Below are 18,115 nucleotides of genomic sequence, written 5' to 3' on the forward strand. Positions count from 1 at the left end.
TGCTCAAGCCCTGTCTGTCCTGGGCGGCCAGGTGGAAGTGCTGAGGTGCAAAGTGCAGGTCCACCTCCAGAGGAACACCATGAAGCTCCAGACCATCCAGTGCCAACCAGGTACCAGTGCTGATGGGGGGCCCATCAATCAACCTAATCTCCAAAGTAAGAGTGTCTGCCTCACCATCTTCTGGGTCTAGGAAGGTTTTAGGTGGGATTGAGTAGTGGAAGGGGAAACCAACAGTGGCCATCAACACTGGAATAGTCTGCAACACTTTGGGTGGGAGATTTACTGAGCCTGAAATATAAAATAAAACCAAGTTTAAATTATTGCACACAATTGAATAAACATGCCTGTAAACAACCAAATACATGTCACTGATATTTATAAGTTAACTGTTCATTTGTAAAAACAAATTCAGTGTTTGATGTTCATGGTACCCTGTGGAGGTTTTGACTACTGGTATTGCTATAGAGCATTTAATCATTTGATGCGTTCCTTTTTTGTTAGTATCTTTTGTCGAGCCATTGATGGTTCTATCTCTGGATGCTTTCCTTTGTAATATATGACAGTGAAAGGAAGATGTTTGGGTCTTTGGCTGTCGGTCCAATAAATCAAGCTATCGAAAAGGATCAACCTGGACTGCAGGAAATTTATTTTAATAAGTTAAGTTTTCTGACATTTTATAGACAAAATGGTTAATAGTGAAAACAATTGTTGGTTGCTGCCCTAATCTTGAGCAGACACTGAAGGACACACATGCACACGTGTTGTAATACATTTTCACACTATTCCACTGCTTGACAGCTGGTGGCGGTAATGCACCAAAAGAAATGTGGTGTGTGGTAAATGTGGCAACACGCCAGATAAGACAAGTGCAAAAGAAGCCTGCAAGGCAAACAACGGATACAAACAATGTGGGTATTCAAATTCTTCAAATATTTTACTGAGAGGAAAATGCAGTCAACATGTTTATCAGCTCTAAAAGATAAGATTGGTAAGAAACACTGAAGGTAAACAGAACTTTGTATGGTTACTTAAAAACTCCACAGGGTGCCTTTTGTGTGTTTTCTTGGGTGTGCATGTGTTTGTTTGCTTTAGGGAGTTTCTCGCTATACCACTGTTGCAAAAAGTATCAACTAATAAAAAAGTATTTCATCAATGTTTAGTTGGGCCATTCCTAGAATATCTATATTGAGCCTGTTGCTCAGTGGTCATGGTACCCTTGGTGGTACTTACTTGAAATCAAAGCTGAGGAAGGTGTTGGTTGGACTGAGCTCTGTCTTCGATATGAGGAAAGACCTACAGCCTGTAATGATGTTAACAATGTGGTTGACATCCCATAAAATGAACTCAAAGATGTGCTCAGAATCTGCTGCGTGGGTTGTCCCTTTGAGATTGGCCCACTGCTGTCTGTTTGGCGGATTAACAAGGAATTCTCTATACTGACACAATTGCCACAGAGGGCAGATGAGCTGGGTGCTAATGATGTGTATGTGATTACTGAGAAGTCACTGTCTTCTAGAGAAGGAAGAGTATCTGAAATGTCCATTTGTGGAGTCGCTGTGACATAATTTATTCCTGTAGTTGTACTTGCAGACAGATGCATCGTTGGGTTTGATGCCCCACTTGAATGAGACATTAAAAATTGTGATTGAAAAGAAGTCCAGTGCTTTTCATCTTGTGAATAACTTATCAAAACGTCCTCTTTTGTGCTCTCGAGGGACGTACTCTTGATCTGTTGGGTACAACCACTGACGTACACATGATCCTCTGCCTGAGATTGGCCACATAACAGGAATGAAGGATCAGGATTGTGGATTTCATGAATGAAGGATGTAGTGTAGGGCTCCTGAACAGTAGAGGGAGCGGTTGGATCAAGATGGTCCTCAGATACTTGTCTAGTGTTCTCAAGTGTCAGAAGAGGAGCTTGATATGTCACACTTGTAGCCAGAACGGCTGTAGTTAAATACATGATTGACGATATGTGGGAAAACATATCAGTTTGCTGAGACTCCCCAAGTAGCAGTGTATCAAGTGTTTGTTGCATTGATGGCATGAATTGCGTACTTGCATGAGCTGACTTGGCTGATGTTTGTTCTTTAAAGGGTTGATCTTTGAATGTAGTTAATGGAACAGAAATCATATGATGGGATTTAGTTAAAGGAAGGCTTGTTTGAAGAGCCCAAGATGAGTATGTTGGTTGTGAAATATCTGAGCTTATAGTCTTGGAGACACCAATATCAGGTGGCAAAGATTTGAAGAATGTCTGCCACGGTGGCATTGTAGATGATGCTTTAAGAGACTCTAGAGTAAATACTGGAGTTATCATGTCGGATGTCTCAATCTGTCCGCTAAAGAAGTCAAACTCGGAGGGTAAAGCTGTTGTAAACATCACGGAGGGCTCCAACAAAGACGTTGAAAGAGAAGACTCCAATTCAGTTTGTCCAGACAATGTCAGCTGACCTGTTAATGTGGTAGATGACACATCCTGAGTTGTTAGATACAGAGGGGACATTACATCCTTAGTCAGAAGTGAAGACAATTGTTGGATTGTATCAGAGTGCTGAGTTATTGATAACTGCTCTGTCATTAAATATGAGGTTGGTGACACATCTGGAAAGAGCTGAGTAGACGGTATTTTGTCTGATGACTGTGGGGTCTTTAATCTGGAGTTCAGTAGCAGGACATTATTATAACTCTCTGTCAGGGGTAGATGAGAAACAGATGGGAGGTTATGGTGTGTTGGTTTGGCAGTGCGGTCGTCTTTAATAGGTCCTTTGTGATAGATATCTTGACCTATGGAAGAGAAAATGTAACGATTCAGCACAACTGAAACAATGGAAGTTCCATGAATGCAATAAATTAATTGGAATTGTCATTGGGATTGTTAAAGGATGTACTTAATTTGTAGATGTATTCATCCAGCCACCCTTTCACTGATATGCAGTCATAAATCAGTTGGTTCCCCACCAACAAACACAGTCTTAGAACAAGTAGTAGCAGTACAGTAGTTTTAGTAGTGGCGGTTGGTTGCTTTGCAGCCGTTTTGCTGTTTGTTGACACTTCTGAAGTGGGAAACATCATTGCTGTTCTCAAGTTTTCAATGTTGCAGACTTGGCATCATAACTCAGACTGACATTGTAGCACCCCACCAAATGAATGCTAATGTGGCTTGATATGTCACTATGGTGAAATATATTAATTGTGTGGTAATAAAGTTAATGCAGGGTTTTATCCACTATTAATCATTCTTCATCTGATCCTCAACATAACATGCAACTCTAACATAGTCATTTGTTTTCCATGTCATTCATGCTTCTCATGTTTCCTTCACTACATTAGCCCATATGTTCTCCTATTCATTCAGCTTCATTCAGCTGTGGGCTCCCTTTCAAACAAGGTCAAGTCATTACAACATATGACTTGAATGACTAAGCAGCCAGAACAATCACATATAGTCATATAGAAGTCAACAGCAGCAGACTTACCCAGTGAGCTCACTGTGGGCTGACTTTCTGAGTCAGTGCGGCTGGCTCTATAAGCACCAGTCCAGAGGGGGGTTTCCTTTGGGTGGGGTCGGAGGGTCAGACGAGTGGCGAGTGATTTTCTGTCGACTGCCTCATGTGTCAGTGCTGAAGTGACACTGTAAGACTCCGGGGTCAGCGGTAGCGAGGTGTAAATACTGTACAGTGGGAATGATGGTGAAAATGAGAAAGCGGTGTCAGCCGAAGTTCCTTCAACAAAAGTCCTGACTGTTGAAATGTGTTCAGACAAAAAGGGTAAATAATATAATTCTGTGCTCCAGAAGTACTCAGAAATAGTTGATACTGATACTTGTTCATTGCAGCCAGTCACTTCTACGTGAGGTTTTATGTTTGAGGCAGTTTGCTTGATATATTCCTGAGAATGATGAAGTGAGCTGCAGCCTAATTCAATTTGTCCCTCCAGGAGAGGGTTATCTTCCTTGCTGTATGGGTACAAAGTTGTCTTCTTGATAGAGAAAATAGGATTTGAGGATACCTGTTTTTTTTGCATATGATTTGTCTTTAAAATAGCAATAGGTATGTCAGGATTGATGTCAGAGCGATACAAAGTATTAGTCTGTGCATGAGAGGGCCGAAGCAAAACCCCTGCCATCTTTTCAGTTGAATCTTCTGAATGTGTTGGATCCAGCGATGACTGTGTGTGGTTCATATGCAATAAGATGGTCGACAAACTTGGTTCCAGCTTGGTCAAAGGAAGAGAATACATGTATGAATGCTCATGTCTCGCAGTCTGATCGATCTCAGTTGGCAGTGGAACGTTATTAATTGGAGTAGGTGTCAGTTTTAGCCTTTGCAAGTCTCTCTTAGCTTTGTGTCGGACCACTTCAGATGCACAAAGCACACTCCACCCCAAAACAGGAACTTCCAGTAACCTGTCCAACCCTCCTGCCGTCACACTGTATTCGATTACTTTGGCTAAATCATGTCGTTGTTCTTCTTGACAACCGAAATGCCACAGAAGCTGTGCAACATCTGCCGAAGCATCTTGTTTCCCGCTACCTCTTGTAAGCCCACCTCGCCTACAAACTCTGAGCTTTTCTTGTTGTTGTATATGGGATTTTCTTCTTGAAAATAGGTAGACAAAACCCAGTGGCAGGTGCAGATAATCAGCCATGGTGTCGACCAAACGGATACGCTGGCTGGCGTTAAGAGTCAAAGGGTTCAGCTGAAGTAAAAGGCTAGCCCAGATGGTCATCTCCCCCTCAGGGCAGGACAAATTATCCCTATTAGACACAGAGACAAAATTAGATTTGCATTCATTTTAAAGGATAAGTCTGTAGATATTGTGTATTTTTTCTTATTAGCCTAAAACCAAAAGTGAAATGATCCTACTAACAAGTCAAATTGGCTTTGTAAAGTGTAAAAAAACTACAGTAAGTCTTCTCCATGTGCAATGAAGAACAAAAAAAATGTCTGCCTACTTACCTTGCTGAGTCCTTGTCAGTCACTGTTCTGTTCAGGATGTGTAGATAAAAGTATGCAGCATGCTGCTCTCCAATGACAAACACTTTAAGGTGGTATATCCCACCATCTTCAGTCAGAGCCAAGCCAGCAAGACTGCTAGTCTCTCGCCTAAACACCATCCAGTGAGGCAAAGTGCCGTTTCTGTCAGCCAGAGAGAGCTGGGAGGAAAGAAGTAAAGTAAATTAGTAGTTTCTTTTCATGTATGCTTGTTGTGCTTGTAGATTAGGAGGTTGCAGCATGCAGAGGACTCAGTAACGGATCAAACAGCCTCACACAATCCTCATAATTTATGAGTATGTTGAACCTGCATGTTTATGTCAGTATGTTACTGGAGCCAAGAACTAAGAAGGCAGGTCTAACAAAGCTTTAAGGGGCAGTTTGTCCTTCCTTTGCACATATTTCGCGGTGCCTTCGATTTCCTTACACTCCGTTAATGAGGTAAACCACACTAAACATAATATGATATGTTAATCAAGTAATAGCTGTTGGATTTTGCATGTTTAGTATTTATTAATGAAGTTCATTTATCTGTGTAAAGACTTGTGAAGCGATGCTCAGCTCACCTGATAAAGCTGCAGGTGTGGAGGGGTGGGGAGCTTCAAAACGAAAGGGGATCCTGCTTCAGACGTGAAGTTGGGAAACCTACAAACTTCAGTTGTTCTAGGACAATGTTGCATTATACTTTGACTGTGCTTCATGATCTCCAGAAGCAGCAACAGTTTGAAGTAGAAGTCCAGGGTTTTACATGAGAGGGTGACCTTTTGGTTAAGCGGACCGTGTGGTCCATGTCCTGTTATTATGGGACTGATTCCGAGGTAATGATTCATCTCTCACTGTCGTTTTTCACTTCCATCTTTTAGCTTGTTTTTAATCTTGGGAGGTAATAAAATCCTTGCGTTGGTGTTCCTCTGAAACAGAAATAGATCTCCAGAGTGTAACTGAATATGTTCATTTTAACAAAATGTAATCCATGCGTCCATTATTCCAGAAAGAGTTGCTTAGAAAAACACCCAGAACCTTCTGCGTTAAAGATTATTGGTACGTCCAAGAAACATGTGGTATTAAAAATATTTCTGCAGCCTGAAAGTTTTCATTGTTTACTTCTATCCAGCTCTTTTCATGCCATGTCTGCATCTGTTCTTACCAGTACACTCTACTGCTGCTCACTGACGAATGCACCCAGTAGTCCCATAATGTTTCTGTTGTCCCCTTGATCACCTGTCAGGTTAGAAAAGATCAAAATTTCAGCAGACTGTGCAATAAGGCAGGGATGTTTCGTCAATGAAGCGCTACGATCAGTGTATGTTTACACCAGGTCAGAACCTGATCCTCAAAGCTCTTCCTCAGCTGATAGGTCCAGTTACAAGTCAGTACTGGTTACTAGGATACCTGCAATAGTACCGGTATACTGTGAATGACTTTTGGACAGAAGGTCACAGATGACTGGTCACTCTTTAGTCTCTTGGTATATCAGAGTATTTTTGTGTCAGGCATGTGACATGCTTTGTTAAAATCAGTCTTGGTCTTAAGGCTGGTCTCAAGACCACTATTTGAAGGTCTTGTCTCAGTCTCAGACAAAGGGGACTCCGGATATTGACCGGTCAAGACCACAGCTGTGGCAATATCACCAGTGTTTTACATATTATTCACTTAATGTCACATACATAAATAACTGAAAATACATCTAAGTGCTTATACTTTGAAGTGTTTCAACAAAATAAACTCAGTATTTTATGGAGCAGGTCATAAAAAAAAATTAAAAAATTAAAATGGCTGCGAGATGCGTGACTCACCCAAAGAGAAATGGCGATTTTAGCCACATGTTGGCTACCTAATTATAAAATACTGTCTGGTCTTGGTTTAGCTAGTCTTAACTACAACACTGCCTTTGACTGTTCGCTTCGTTGTATAATTTGTTTATTATGTATAACGAGTAAGCTATAATGTGTACCATGAGAGTCAGTTAATTTGCACAAATGGCGAAATGGAAAAACAGCTTCTTCAATGTGAGGATTTGCAGATTTTCCCTGCTTTATATCATTGTAAACAGAAAACCTTTTTTTACTTTCACTATGATATGCTTAAAACCAATGTTAGTGTTTGTGCTTTTTAGTTAAGTTAAAACACACAAAACACAGATGTGGTCATTTAAAGGGTTTTTAGGTATTTTTAGGGTTAAGTCACACATTTTTTTTCTTTCAGAACCTGAAAAATCAACATGGATGCACATAATAAAATATAACGCCGTTATCTTGTCTTGTAAAGGGTGCCTACCAGATATACGACTACAAAAGCATGAAGCAGGGTGCCACTTGTAGAGCAGCTAAACTAAAATAAAACATATTAAGAGCTCTGAACCGGAATGTCCAAAAACACAGGAAATTAAATTAAGATCGGTGAAAATGACAAAACTCTACCGACTTTAAATGGCTTAACAATACAGTCTTTTCATGCATCCTCACTGAAGGGCAGATGCAAGGGGACATCAATTAAACATCAAGGAGAAATCTGCCTGGACTGAAGTCCTGAGGGACTAAATGAGGCAGGGGGTGGGGAAAATCAAAGAAACACTATTAGGTGCAGTCATAAAGACTAAACAACATTGGGCCTGTGAGTGTTTAGAGGGAAGAGGATCACTGCCTCAGGCAGAGTGAGGTGGGGAGCCATGGAGGATGACCTCTCAAAGGACTAAACAGGTTAAAAGAGAAATGCTACTTAGTTTGGACTTTGAAGTGTCTTTGACCTAACACGGTCCAGCAGCCTTTCATCAGAGGAGCTTGTCACAGATGGAGCTCGTTGTGACGTTTCGAATGACTTTCGGGTGTTCAGCAGGTTGACTGTATTCTCACTGCAACACATTTTCAACACCATCAGAAAAAGATGCCATAAGACACTTATTATGTCTTATTCAGTTTTGAACTTACTGTTTTTCTTACCATAGTCTGAGCAAGAGTTCTACTTTCTGTCTGGGCGTAAGGAGATCTGGAGCCAGCTCGGTCACCAACCTCACCAGCTCTTCCACCTTTCTGTAATGTAGTACGTCGCAACACTGGACTACTCGAGTCATGCAGATAAACCTTGTCATGAGGTTTAAAACAACAAATCTTTCTCACGCTCATCTTCTGGTGTCAGCACAGCAGATGAACGATCTGTAGAAATCTCTCCACCAGGGAGAAGTAAACTATCTAAAATAGCAAACCGGTTGCCTTTATCATCCCTGTACGGCTCCATTTCCTTTATTTTTTCTGTACTCCCCTTTAAGGTTATTCACTTTAAGACAGCACCGATGTCTTGTTAAACCCCACCCACACCAGTTCACTGCAGAGGAACTTAAAGACTTCATTGTTTGTTGGTCTGGTGAGGAGCTGGAGCCCAGAGAGTCATCAGCAACTTGGACTTTATCAGGCAACCACTGGGTTTCATCGTTGAAAGTATGTAAAAGCAAAATAAAATGAAGGAAGTTATCCGCTGCAGCAGCAGCAGTAGTAGTAGTAAGGGTAGTAGTAGCTCAGGAGGTAGAGTGGTTGTCCAGTAATCAGGTGATCGGTGGATGCCCGGCAACCCTTTGTTCTGCCACATCAATACTCAATATGACTGTTTGCTGGAGAAACGAGGTTGAAGAAGCAGCATAACTACACAAAATGCAGAAATCACTTACAGAGACAACATAAAACGGAAGCACAGTGTTAGTATTAAATATAGAAAATATAGCCCAAAGAGATTCACCAGAAGAGGTCAATTCTTTTTGAAAAATGTGGTCAGAAATCAATATGCAACAATCTATATTTTCACAATCAAATATCGAGAGTGACTCTGATATATATTTTTTAAGTTTTCAATATGCAAAAAAATCAAAAATCCTACTGTGATTCGTTTGCTGAGAGACTATAAAAATGATGATGTGATCAATGCTGGGGTCTGTACCAGACAGGCATGTTCCCTTACTTTCCGGAGAATGTTTCGATTTTTCTGTATTGTCTGAAAAAGGCATGACTAAGTGTTTAACCTCCCTGAGGAGCAGTTGATCTTTAGCAGCACCTGCTGTAGCTTGTTTGAAATTGCGTACATGAAAGGTCACGTTTGGCTGGTTTCAGTGTCCTCATCCAGGACAGACTACGACTGGCCGAGCGGTGAAGGCTCTGTTGCTACTGGAGCCCTGGTACTCAGAATATCGTCCATAATGGCAAACCATACAGCACATTTATTTAGTGCTTTGTTTATCAAGCCTAAGCTTTATTATTCCTCATGTTGAAAAGCCTTTTTTGAACAGCAGGATTTGCCCAAAGTGTCAACAATGCTTGGACCTCTCCAACAGCACAAAGGCATATAAGCATAAGGCAAAACATTTAAACTTTTATGAAGTTAATACTCAGTTAAAGATGCATGTTTGTATTATAATTTAAGTGAGATGTAAATAAAGGTATGCAAGTGAAATAACAGGGAAACAGTGCTACATTAGGTCATGGTGGTGTTAGTCTGACAGCTGTTGGAATGAAGTACGCCCTTTCTTACATGGTGGGTGTAGCAGTAATATATTAAATGTATCCACCATAGTCACGTACAATGCATCCTTTTTATGAATGAAACAAAAGCCATCAGTATGTAAAATGTCAACATGTTTCTAGCATAAAAAAAAAAAGCCAGCTGTTATGTTCACTGAAAGCTCGACTTGACTAAGTAACCCCTGTTTTAGGTCACGTTTCAGGGCCCGCTGTGGTCAAAACTGTAGTGAAATAAAAGCAACATTCACTCAACAGTCCTTTGCAACGCGTAGCGTTACTTCTTTTATTGCAAAACATCACAAACAAGAACAGGACATATTACTTAATGGCTTATATACATGGCTGCTCACAATAGTATAAGTAATGGGAAAGATAAGCACAACCTCGTCACACATTTCCATGATGTTTGTTATTATATCCGTGTTAAATTGTTGTAAATATCTCAATCCTGTGTTAATCCGACACAATTGGAGCAACAAAAGTTCATCTACTGCTGGTGAAAAGTGAATTCCTAATAAACACAAAGCGTTCTATTTTCACTCTAAAACAAAAGTCATGTTTACAGTTGAGGGTTACATAAAAAGCGTGTGGTAAAAGTATTTTTCACACTCTGTTACATTTCACACAAGGATACAGTCAAAGATAAAAGGTTTCCTACTGAGGCTACAATGTGTTATTACATAGCAGACAAATTATCTACAGTCACATGCATATAAGTACTTTTATTGTGTCGTTTACATGATGCCTGTCTCTTAAATGTTGGCTATATTCAGGTAGCATCTTGACAATGTTTGGAAAATAACATTTATTTTTGTCATAGATGGGTCATTTTTTTTGTAATGTAACATCATAAAATGACCAAAAACCTCAAGATCTGACAGCACAGGGTAACTTTCATCACTGACATTTATTTGTCACATCACCTAGCTATATAAACAACGGCACTGATGTACAACAGTACAACAATGGTCCTTACTAGCGGAGATTTAGCCATTATAAATCAAAAAATACCATCAAATTGGTAGTTTCTAAATTCAGTGATCAGAAAAAAAAAACATAATTCAAAATGTGTTTTTACTACTCAAGCTTTCACAGCGACTTGATCACAACCACAAGGTAACAAACCTTGAAGAGTTACGTTGTTCACTTACACAGTAGCTTCCTAAATCGGCGAGTTCTAAGTAATTGTGAGTAATCAGCTGCATCGTGATCAACCTTGAAACCTCTAATCCGAGTGTCCTTGTTTATTACAAAATACTGTATGTTTATCTAATTAATAATCATCGCTACCCTCGTCTTCCTCATCGTATTTTCTCTTGAGGGAGTGCTTCTTGTGCTTACCCCTGTGTCTCCGTTTACCGGTAAAGTCAGGGTTAGCGTCCCTCGTATGCAACTGCTCGTGCTTCTTAAGGAGGCCGGGGACGGAGAATCCCTTCCCGCAGGTGTCGCATGTCCAGGGCTTCTTGCAAGTGTGAGTCCTTTTATGGACGTTCAGGTGGGACGCCAACTTGTAGGTCTTCCCGCACACGTCGCAGCTGAAGGGACGCTCGTTGGTGTGTAACCTGATGTGGACCTTCAGGTTCCCGACTTGAGTGAAGCTCTTTTCGCATATGGAGCACCGGTAGGGTCTCTCCCTGGTGTGGATCCTCAGGTGAACCCTCAGGCAGTACTTGCTAGAGAACTTCTTTTGGCAAACGGGGCACGGGATCTTGGCTTTGGGCACGTGGTCTTGCTGGTGCCTCTTCAGGTCGGACAAGTAGACGAAGGTCTTTCCGCACTGGGAGCAGAGGTACTGACGGTCGCCGATGTGGTAGCCCATGTGTCTCTTCAACAAGCTGGGCACGAGGAACCTCTTCCCGCAACGCTCGCACATGTGAGGGCGATCTCTGGTGTGCCAGCGCTCGTGGTTCGACAGCTTGAAGGCCGTTGGGAAGCTTTTGCTGCAGTGCTTGCAGGGGAACGTCATCTGGCTCGTGTGGCACTCCATGTGTCGTTTGAAGTAGGTGGACTGTGTGAAGCCCTTGTTGCAGATGTCGCAGTAGAAAGGCTTTTGGCCGCTGTGGGCCAACATGTGCTTCGTCAAGCTTTGCAATTTGGTGAAACACTTGCCGCACTGGCCGCAGGCATAAGGACGCGCCGTGCTGTGCGTTTTCAGGTGGTTGTTGAGGAACGCCTGTGTTCTGAAGCTTTTGTTGCACGCCGTGCAAATGAACGGCTTCTCTCCTGTATGAATGCGCTCGTGGTCCATTAGTTTGGACTGATACGGGAAGCTCTTATCACAGACGCCGCAAGTGAATCTGTCGGCCGGAGGCCTAATTTGCTTCTTTCTTCTTATGGTTGGCTTCATGTCGTCGCCTGCGCCGAACCTGGGTGGAGGAAGTGGTGGCAAGGCTGGGAGTGAGAGCAAGTTAGTAGCAACCTGCGACACCCACTGATGCAACGTGACTCGCTGGGTCTGGGGCTTTTGGCCGCCTGCATTCTGTATGGAGGAAGGGGTTTTGACTGGCATTTGAACTACCCTGAAGGGGATCGTTTTCAAGGGCAGCTCTCGCTGTGCTTCTGGTTTCTCTGACGCTGCTGGTGCTCCATCTTCCACCGCGCTTTGTAGAACTGAAGCAGACTGTTCTGGTGTTGAACTTTTCTCTTGCTCCATATTCTGCGTCTGAGGCGTTGTTGTGACACTCTTTTCCTTGTCAGCACTAACATCGGCTGTTTTATGACTAGATCTTGTTCTTTTCTGTGGTGCAGTAGCAGGGGCTGCTGGGCTCTCAGGTCCATCTGACATCACTCCCAAGTCTTCGTGGTCACTGAGGGAGGGTGGGCTTGGTTCGTTGAGGGTGACCTCTAATCGCTTCGGTGATTCTGGTAGGGCTACCGGTTCTGCTGGTTTGGAACGGAAGGCGAGTGAAGAGAGCACACAGTCGCCCACTGAGGACGAGATGGTTGCTGCAGAAATGGAGAAGACTTATTAAATTAATCTGCATTGTATTTAATGAATTGAATGATTCTGTATTTAAGTATGCAGTACCTTTAACACCAAGGAGTCCCTTGGCCTGCTGGTGCAGCAGGAGAGTCTTCAGGTCGCTGGATTCAGGGATGAAGCCTCCACACGCCTCCAGGACAGTGGGCTCTGTTGAGATCATGGTACCAAGCTGTCGTAGAGAGGCAGGAAATGTAAATAATGAATGAGTTTGCGGTATAGCTCACATTTTTCAAAATCTTTCATGGCTCGATATTTCATACAGCTGAAAGAATTCCCTCAATTATATCATTTAAATCTTTAAACGATCAGTGTGTAGTATTTAGTGGGATCTGGCGATGTATCAGCTGATTGCAACCCCCTCCACTCGCCCTCCTGTTTCAAGAATGATAGAGAAACCACGTCCTATCTACAGCCTACAGAAATACTTTGATTTGTGCTTTAAGATCAACTGTAACAACAACACTCAATGATTCCACTGAATCATCGTCAACCAGATGAAAAGGTACTTCCTGTCTGCAGTCAGTAGCCCACCGTGCTGTCACTGCAAATGATAGCACTTGTGCATACCTGGGAGAGATTGGGAACAGGAAGAAGTTGCTCCAACTTGCACACCAGACCTGCAGTCAATGCCTGCAGTGCTGTGTCAAACTTTGTGCCGTATTGGACGGGGAACACTTCCTGCAGAGAGAGAGAAGAGTGTGTGAGTTTAACGGCATCTCTAATCTCGAGTCTAATGTCACATTAAGACAGATGTGGATACCTGGAAGAAGCGCTTCCTCTCAGCAGGGTTTTTAAGCAGATTCTGGACCAGCACCATAAAGTTTGTTTGTGATTTCTCCACTTCGGAGTCCTTCTGTAACACAGGAAATGTAACACAGGTTTAATTCACACATTCTAGAGTTGAGTCTACTGTATGTTTCTGAGAAAAAAAAGGTTGCATTCTTACCCCTGTAGATGCAGAGACCTTCAACTTATTTATGAGAGTTTGAATAGCTCTGGAATCTGGTGGGCCATCTTTGTGAAGTAAATCCAAAATGATCTACAGTACAAGAAAATACAGAGGCTGTAGTCATAAAACAAACCATACCATAAATCTAAAACTAAATATTTGAAAAGCACAAATTCCTCAAAGCGAATATGGCTGACAACTACAAAGATACAAAGGATGAGATACAGACTGTGACTTCAAATGCTCTTTTTGTTCTTGATGTGTGTGATTGGTATCAGACAACATACGGAGTTCATGAACTCATGCCATGTGATCATCCACTTTGATGTTCAGTAACCTGAAGGAACAAATCTTAAAGGATGGATGCCATTTTAGCAGCCTGGAGAGCGCACATCACAGAGGCTCGGTGTGATGGAGGTACGTGGAAACTAAAACTGTCTGGTGGCTGAAGGGTTTTAACCTGACGGCAGCCAAAGTGTTAATCAGTTGTTGTACACGACGCTGAGCGCTGACCCTTACGAGTATGGATCCCTGACTGGTTTAATCTCTGCCCAGTTGATTGATGCTGATTTGAAATCTGCTGTTTGAGGCAAACAGATGATTGACTCTCACCCTTGCTCTCAATCCCAAGATGAGCTGTGCAGTCTGCTTGAAACTCATGAGCTCGGGAACGGTCTGCGTCACCATGGTGACAAACTCCTCCACTCTCCCGTACAGCTTGACGTTTCTCTGCCGTATGACCTGCCACATGTACGAGTATGTCAGCTGCAGGGGGGAGGCCATCAAGCGAAGGGAGGCCAGGGGGAGGGCGCCTCCAACACCTGTGTAGAACATAACATGACGTTAGGAAGTTTAGGATTAGCACACGAGAAACCCAGCAGCATGTTTTTGTAAGTTTCATGTTGACATGTCGTCTCGCTCTTCACTGTTCTTTTAATGAACTGTGCCTTTTCCGAATCTCGAGTACTCTAGCACACCTCATCTGTTAACTCCCTGCAGGAGCCTACATGTGTATATATCTTGTGTTGTGTATTTGTTTAGATCGCACACATTTACTAGATCATTTCCGGCAAACTGGCACATGTTGTGTGGTTTCACCTTATTTTACCCGTTCACTTGGTGGAGGGATTCAGACAGAGAGGAGTAAATATTTTCTGTTGACCGTCTTGTTGTGTTATGTTTTGTTAAATTAACACCATCTGACGTGACTGTGGATTTTTTTTTGGTTTGAACGAGTCACAGTTAGAGCCTGTTTAGCCTCCTAGCTGCCTTTTTTAAACTGATAGTGGTTACTACAATCCCTTTTGGACTCAGTTTTCTCCCTCACCCCCTAAACCCCTGTTATAAAAATTAGGATTATACTGGGGTGCAGATGTCTTAACTCATACAGATAGTGTGTGTCTGTCCTGTTCTTTGTATGTCTCGCATACCTCCCTTAGTTGGCCTCTGATTTACTGAGGCTGGTAGGGAGAGATAATTATAAATTCGTGGTACAAGGACAGGAGAGACAGGCTAGGGGAGTACCATGTGGATATATTGAGCAGAAAACCAACTAAAGGAATGTTATGACGTTATCTGTATCAGTGGGGAGGTGTCCGAGACAGACCATTTTTGAACAATGTATAAGAACCTATTGATAAAACTCCTCAGGGAGCCTTTTCTCTGTAACCCTCTTGTGTTGTTCTTGTACAAGAAATAACTTAAACTTTGATATTTTGAATCCAGTCCTCTCTAAGGGTTCTTCTTAAAAATTCCCGTAACAACCCCATTTTCTCTTCTCTCGTAAAATATCAAAAAGGAACCACGGGGCTCATGTGTAGAGCGATGGCTTCCCCAGTCACAGTCTGGACTCTCTCATGGTTCTTTTCCGTCTTCCCAATGCCAGCCGATACCGGTCAATCTCCAAACTCCTTTAACCCCTTATTTGGGCGACTATTAAAACAAAAAATATATAGTCACAGAGAGGCGAAGTAGAGGAAAACTTTACCTGCCGGACGCGTTGGATGTTCAATAAAACATCGCTGGAGTTCTGATTTGCATGTTTATTAAAACACAAGCAGTGAATAGTCCAACAATCCATAAAACCATCGGTCAGTTTACCTCCAAGATCATGCGGCCAGCAAAAGTATGACTCCGCCCACATCCTCATGACCATAGCAACAAACATAACAATATTAGCTGGCGTCTACACCCCTTATCCTCCATCCCTCAACTCTTATCCACCCACCCATAATCCCTCGACCCTCATCCCCTTTCCCTCCATCCCTCCTACTGTGGATAGACAGTAAACATACATTAAAATACATCTTTAAACATAAATTAGATTAGATATACTTTATTTATCCCACCACGGGGAAATTTACTTGTTACAGCAGCAGAGGAAAGTGCAGCATACACTACAGAATTAGAAAAAAGTAGAAGAGGCAAAAACAAAAAAACAAACAAACAGAAATATCTATAACCTACAATAAACACGAAAAACAATCAACCTTCAAAAACAGACAAGTACTGAGGATAAAAGTGGCATGATATATAAAAAGAGTATTGTAATGACCGGGGTTAGGACGATTTCAAGGGCCCACGACTGACAGGGCCCCAAAAAATAGGTAAACACCAATATAAAATGATTAAACATCATCACTGAGTATATATATTTCAAATATAATAATAAAATTAATTAGCTCTTTGTTTTTACGTGTTTTGGGCAGTAAAAGTTAAATAAAAAGTTATGGTGGCTTTTAATCTTGCATTAAATAGTGAACTGTCTATACACTATGCAGACTTGCATGCATATCACCAGCAGTAAATATTGTGCTAGTACTAGTATTGAACTACAAGACGCAAAACAGTTGCAAGCCTTTAATTGATTAGAGTTATGTAAAGCTTTTGATGGGATAGTTAGGTCCTAGAGATGTGGTGACAACAGCTGACTGATTGATATCTCACTGTTACTTGTTTTTTATTTTTTACTGTTCCTGGTTCTATTTAACTGTTATTTATACATGTGTATATAGTGTGTATATATTGTTTAAAATAGGATATTGTATAGGGTATATTGTTAAAGTTTTGTTTTCTTACTATTGTTTTTCTTGCTATCACTTACCGTTTGGGAGCTGCGGTAACAAAAACAATTTCCCTACGGGGATTAATTAAGTACTTCTAATTCTGATTCAGATTTTTTTGTCATGGGGTCCAAAATTCCTGGCGGCGCCCCTGAAAGTGACCATGATGCAAATAATATTATTGCAAGAGTAGTGACCATAATAGAAATAATATAACAAAAGTAAGTGACCATGATATAAATAATAACTGCAAGGTATAAATGAAATAAAATAGAAAATGAACAGGAGACTACAACATGATCAGGTGCTGTAGGTGTTGTGAAGTAAACATACATAAAAACTTCTCACGTGCTTAAGGCTAAGAATTTTTAAATCATAATGCTGTGATTCGTTTAATGTCTTAAATTGTTTTCAAATTTGCTGTTTTAATGATTTTAAATGACATTCTGATGTTTTTAATTACATTTTCTTCTCTTTTTTTGGCATGTTATATAAAAAGAGTATTGTAATCCAAAGTGACCAGGGTTAGGACGATTCCAAGGGCCCATGACTGACAGGGGCCCCAAAAAATAGGTAAACACCAATATAAAATGATTGCGTTCTCTTTTTTTTTTAAATTTCTATTGGTTGTCTTAATGTCCAATGTTTTTCCTTGCCTCTGTAAAGCACTATGAATTGCCTTGTGCTATACAAATAAACTTGCCTTGCATTAAAATTAGATCTATAAAGATAAACCTGAACCTGTGCAAACTAGTGTTTACTCTTTTCTACTCGTGTGTTTATTAAGCTGGTCTCTCGTGTTAGTGTGTCACAGATACAAACTACATCCGTGCCGGGTTAGCACGTGCAGTCTGTGGTAGGGGGCGCTGCTTCAGTGGCTGCAGAGAGGCTGGGGCGCGTGCGCGTTTTGCGTGTGCACGTGCAGACGACGTGCAGAGAAATGAGCGCCAAACTGCAGCTACCGAGTTTAGGTCCAGACTTTAAAAAGTACACGGTGTGAGCAGGTGTGGGGTTTGTATTTGAGGAGTAATCAGAGCTGATACCGCGGCCCGAGCGCGGACATCCGGAGAGGGAGGACGGTTTGATTTGAAATGAAGCGCTGAATCCTGTTAGCTAGCTCACCGCCAAACATCACCTCCATATCTGTAAAGACTCTCCTCTCCGTGCAGGAGGTCCCGAGGCTGAAGGAAACAGTCTGTTTGCAGCAGCAGATGTTTTTTAAAAAAAGCCGCGTCTCGTTTTCTCCCCAGCTACTGTTAGCCCCGCTAACGTTAGCTTAGCAACTCACCTGTGGTGTCCGAGCGTTTCTCCATGTCGAGCCCGCGAAACGCGTCGCTGACTCACGAGTTCATCCACCGACTGCACGGACGGGGATGGCAACGTAGCACCCTCTCACCCCCCGAAAAAAACAACGTTTAAACCGATTTAACCGTCTTTTTCCCGACCGTCAAGCCAGGGAGAATAATGGCGGCCGCTGGGTAGCGGCTTTCCAAAACAAAAGTCCGACTGTTTCCGGCGGAAATACATATATAAAATAAAAGCACGGACTTGGAAGTAGCTGAGAAGGAGCAAAAAAAAAAAACAAAACACAAGAAAGCAACCAAGCATATAAATTA

At 41.9% G+C, this 18,115-nt stretch overlaps 1 protein-coding gene across 1 annotated transcript; it reads right to left on the minus strand.

The window, feature by feature from the left end:
- Positions 1 to 9,760: 9,760 nt before the first annotated feature.
- On the minus strand, positions 9,761 to 18,082 carry LOC104932584 (zinc finger protein 835). The gene is made up of 7 exons (XM_027272215.1): positions 17,788 to 18,082; positions 14,050 to 14,258; positions 13,435 to 13,527; positions 13,249 to 13,341; positions 13,056 to 13,166; positions 12,534 to 12,657; positions 9,761 to 12,451 (listed from the first exon to the last, which is right to left on the minus strand). Exons 1-7 carry the CDS (start codon positions 17,810 to 17,812, stop codon positions 10,779 to 10,781), a joined length of 2,328 nt encoding a protein of 775 aa, XP_027128016.1. The 5' UTR covers positions 17,813 to 18,082; the 3' UTR covers positions 9,761 to 10,778.
- Positions 18,083 to 18,115: the final 33 nt, after the last annotated feature.

Source organism: Larimichthys crocea, chromosome XX (assembly GCF_000972845.2).
Source record: "Larimichthys crocea isolate SSNF chromosome XX, L_crocea_2.0, whole genome shotgun sequence".
NCBI lineage: Eukaryota > Metazoa > Chordata > Actinopteri > Sciaenidae > Larimichthys > Larimichthys crocea.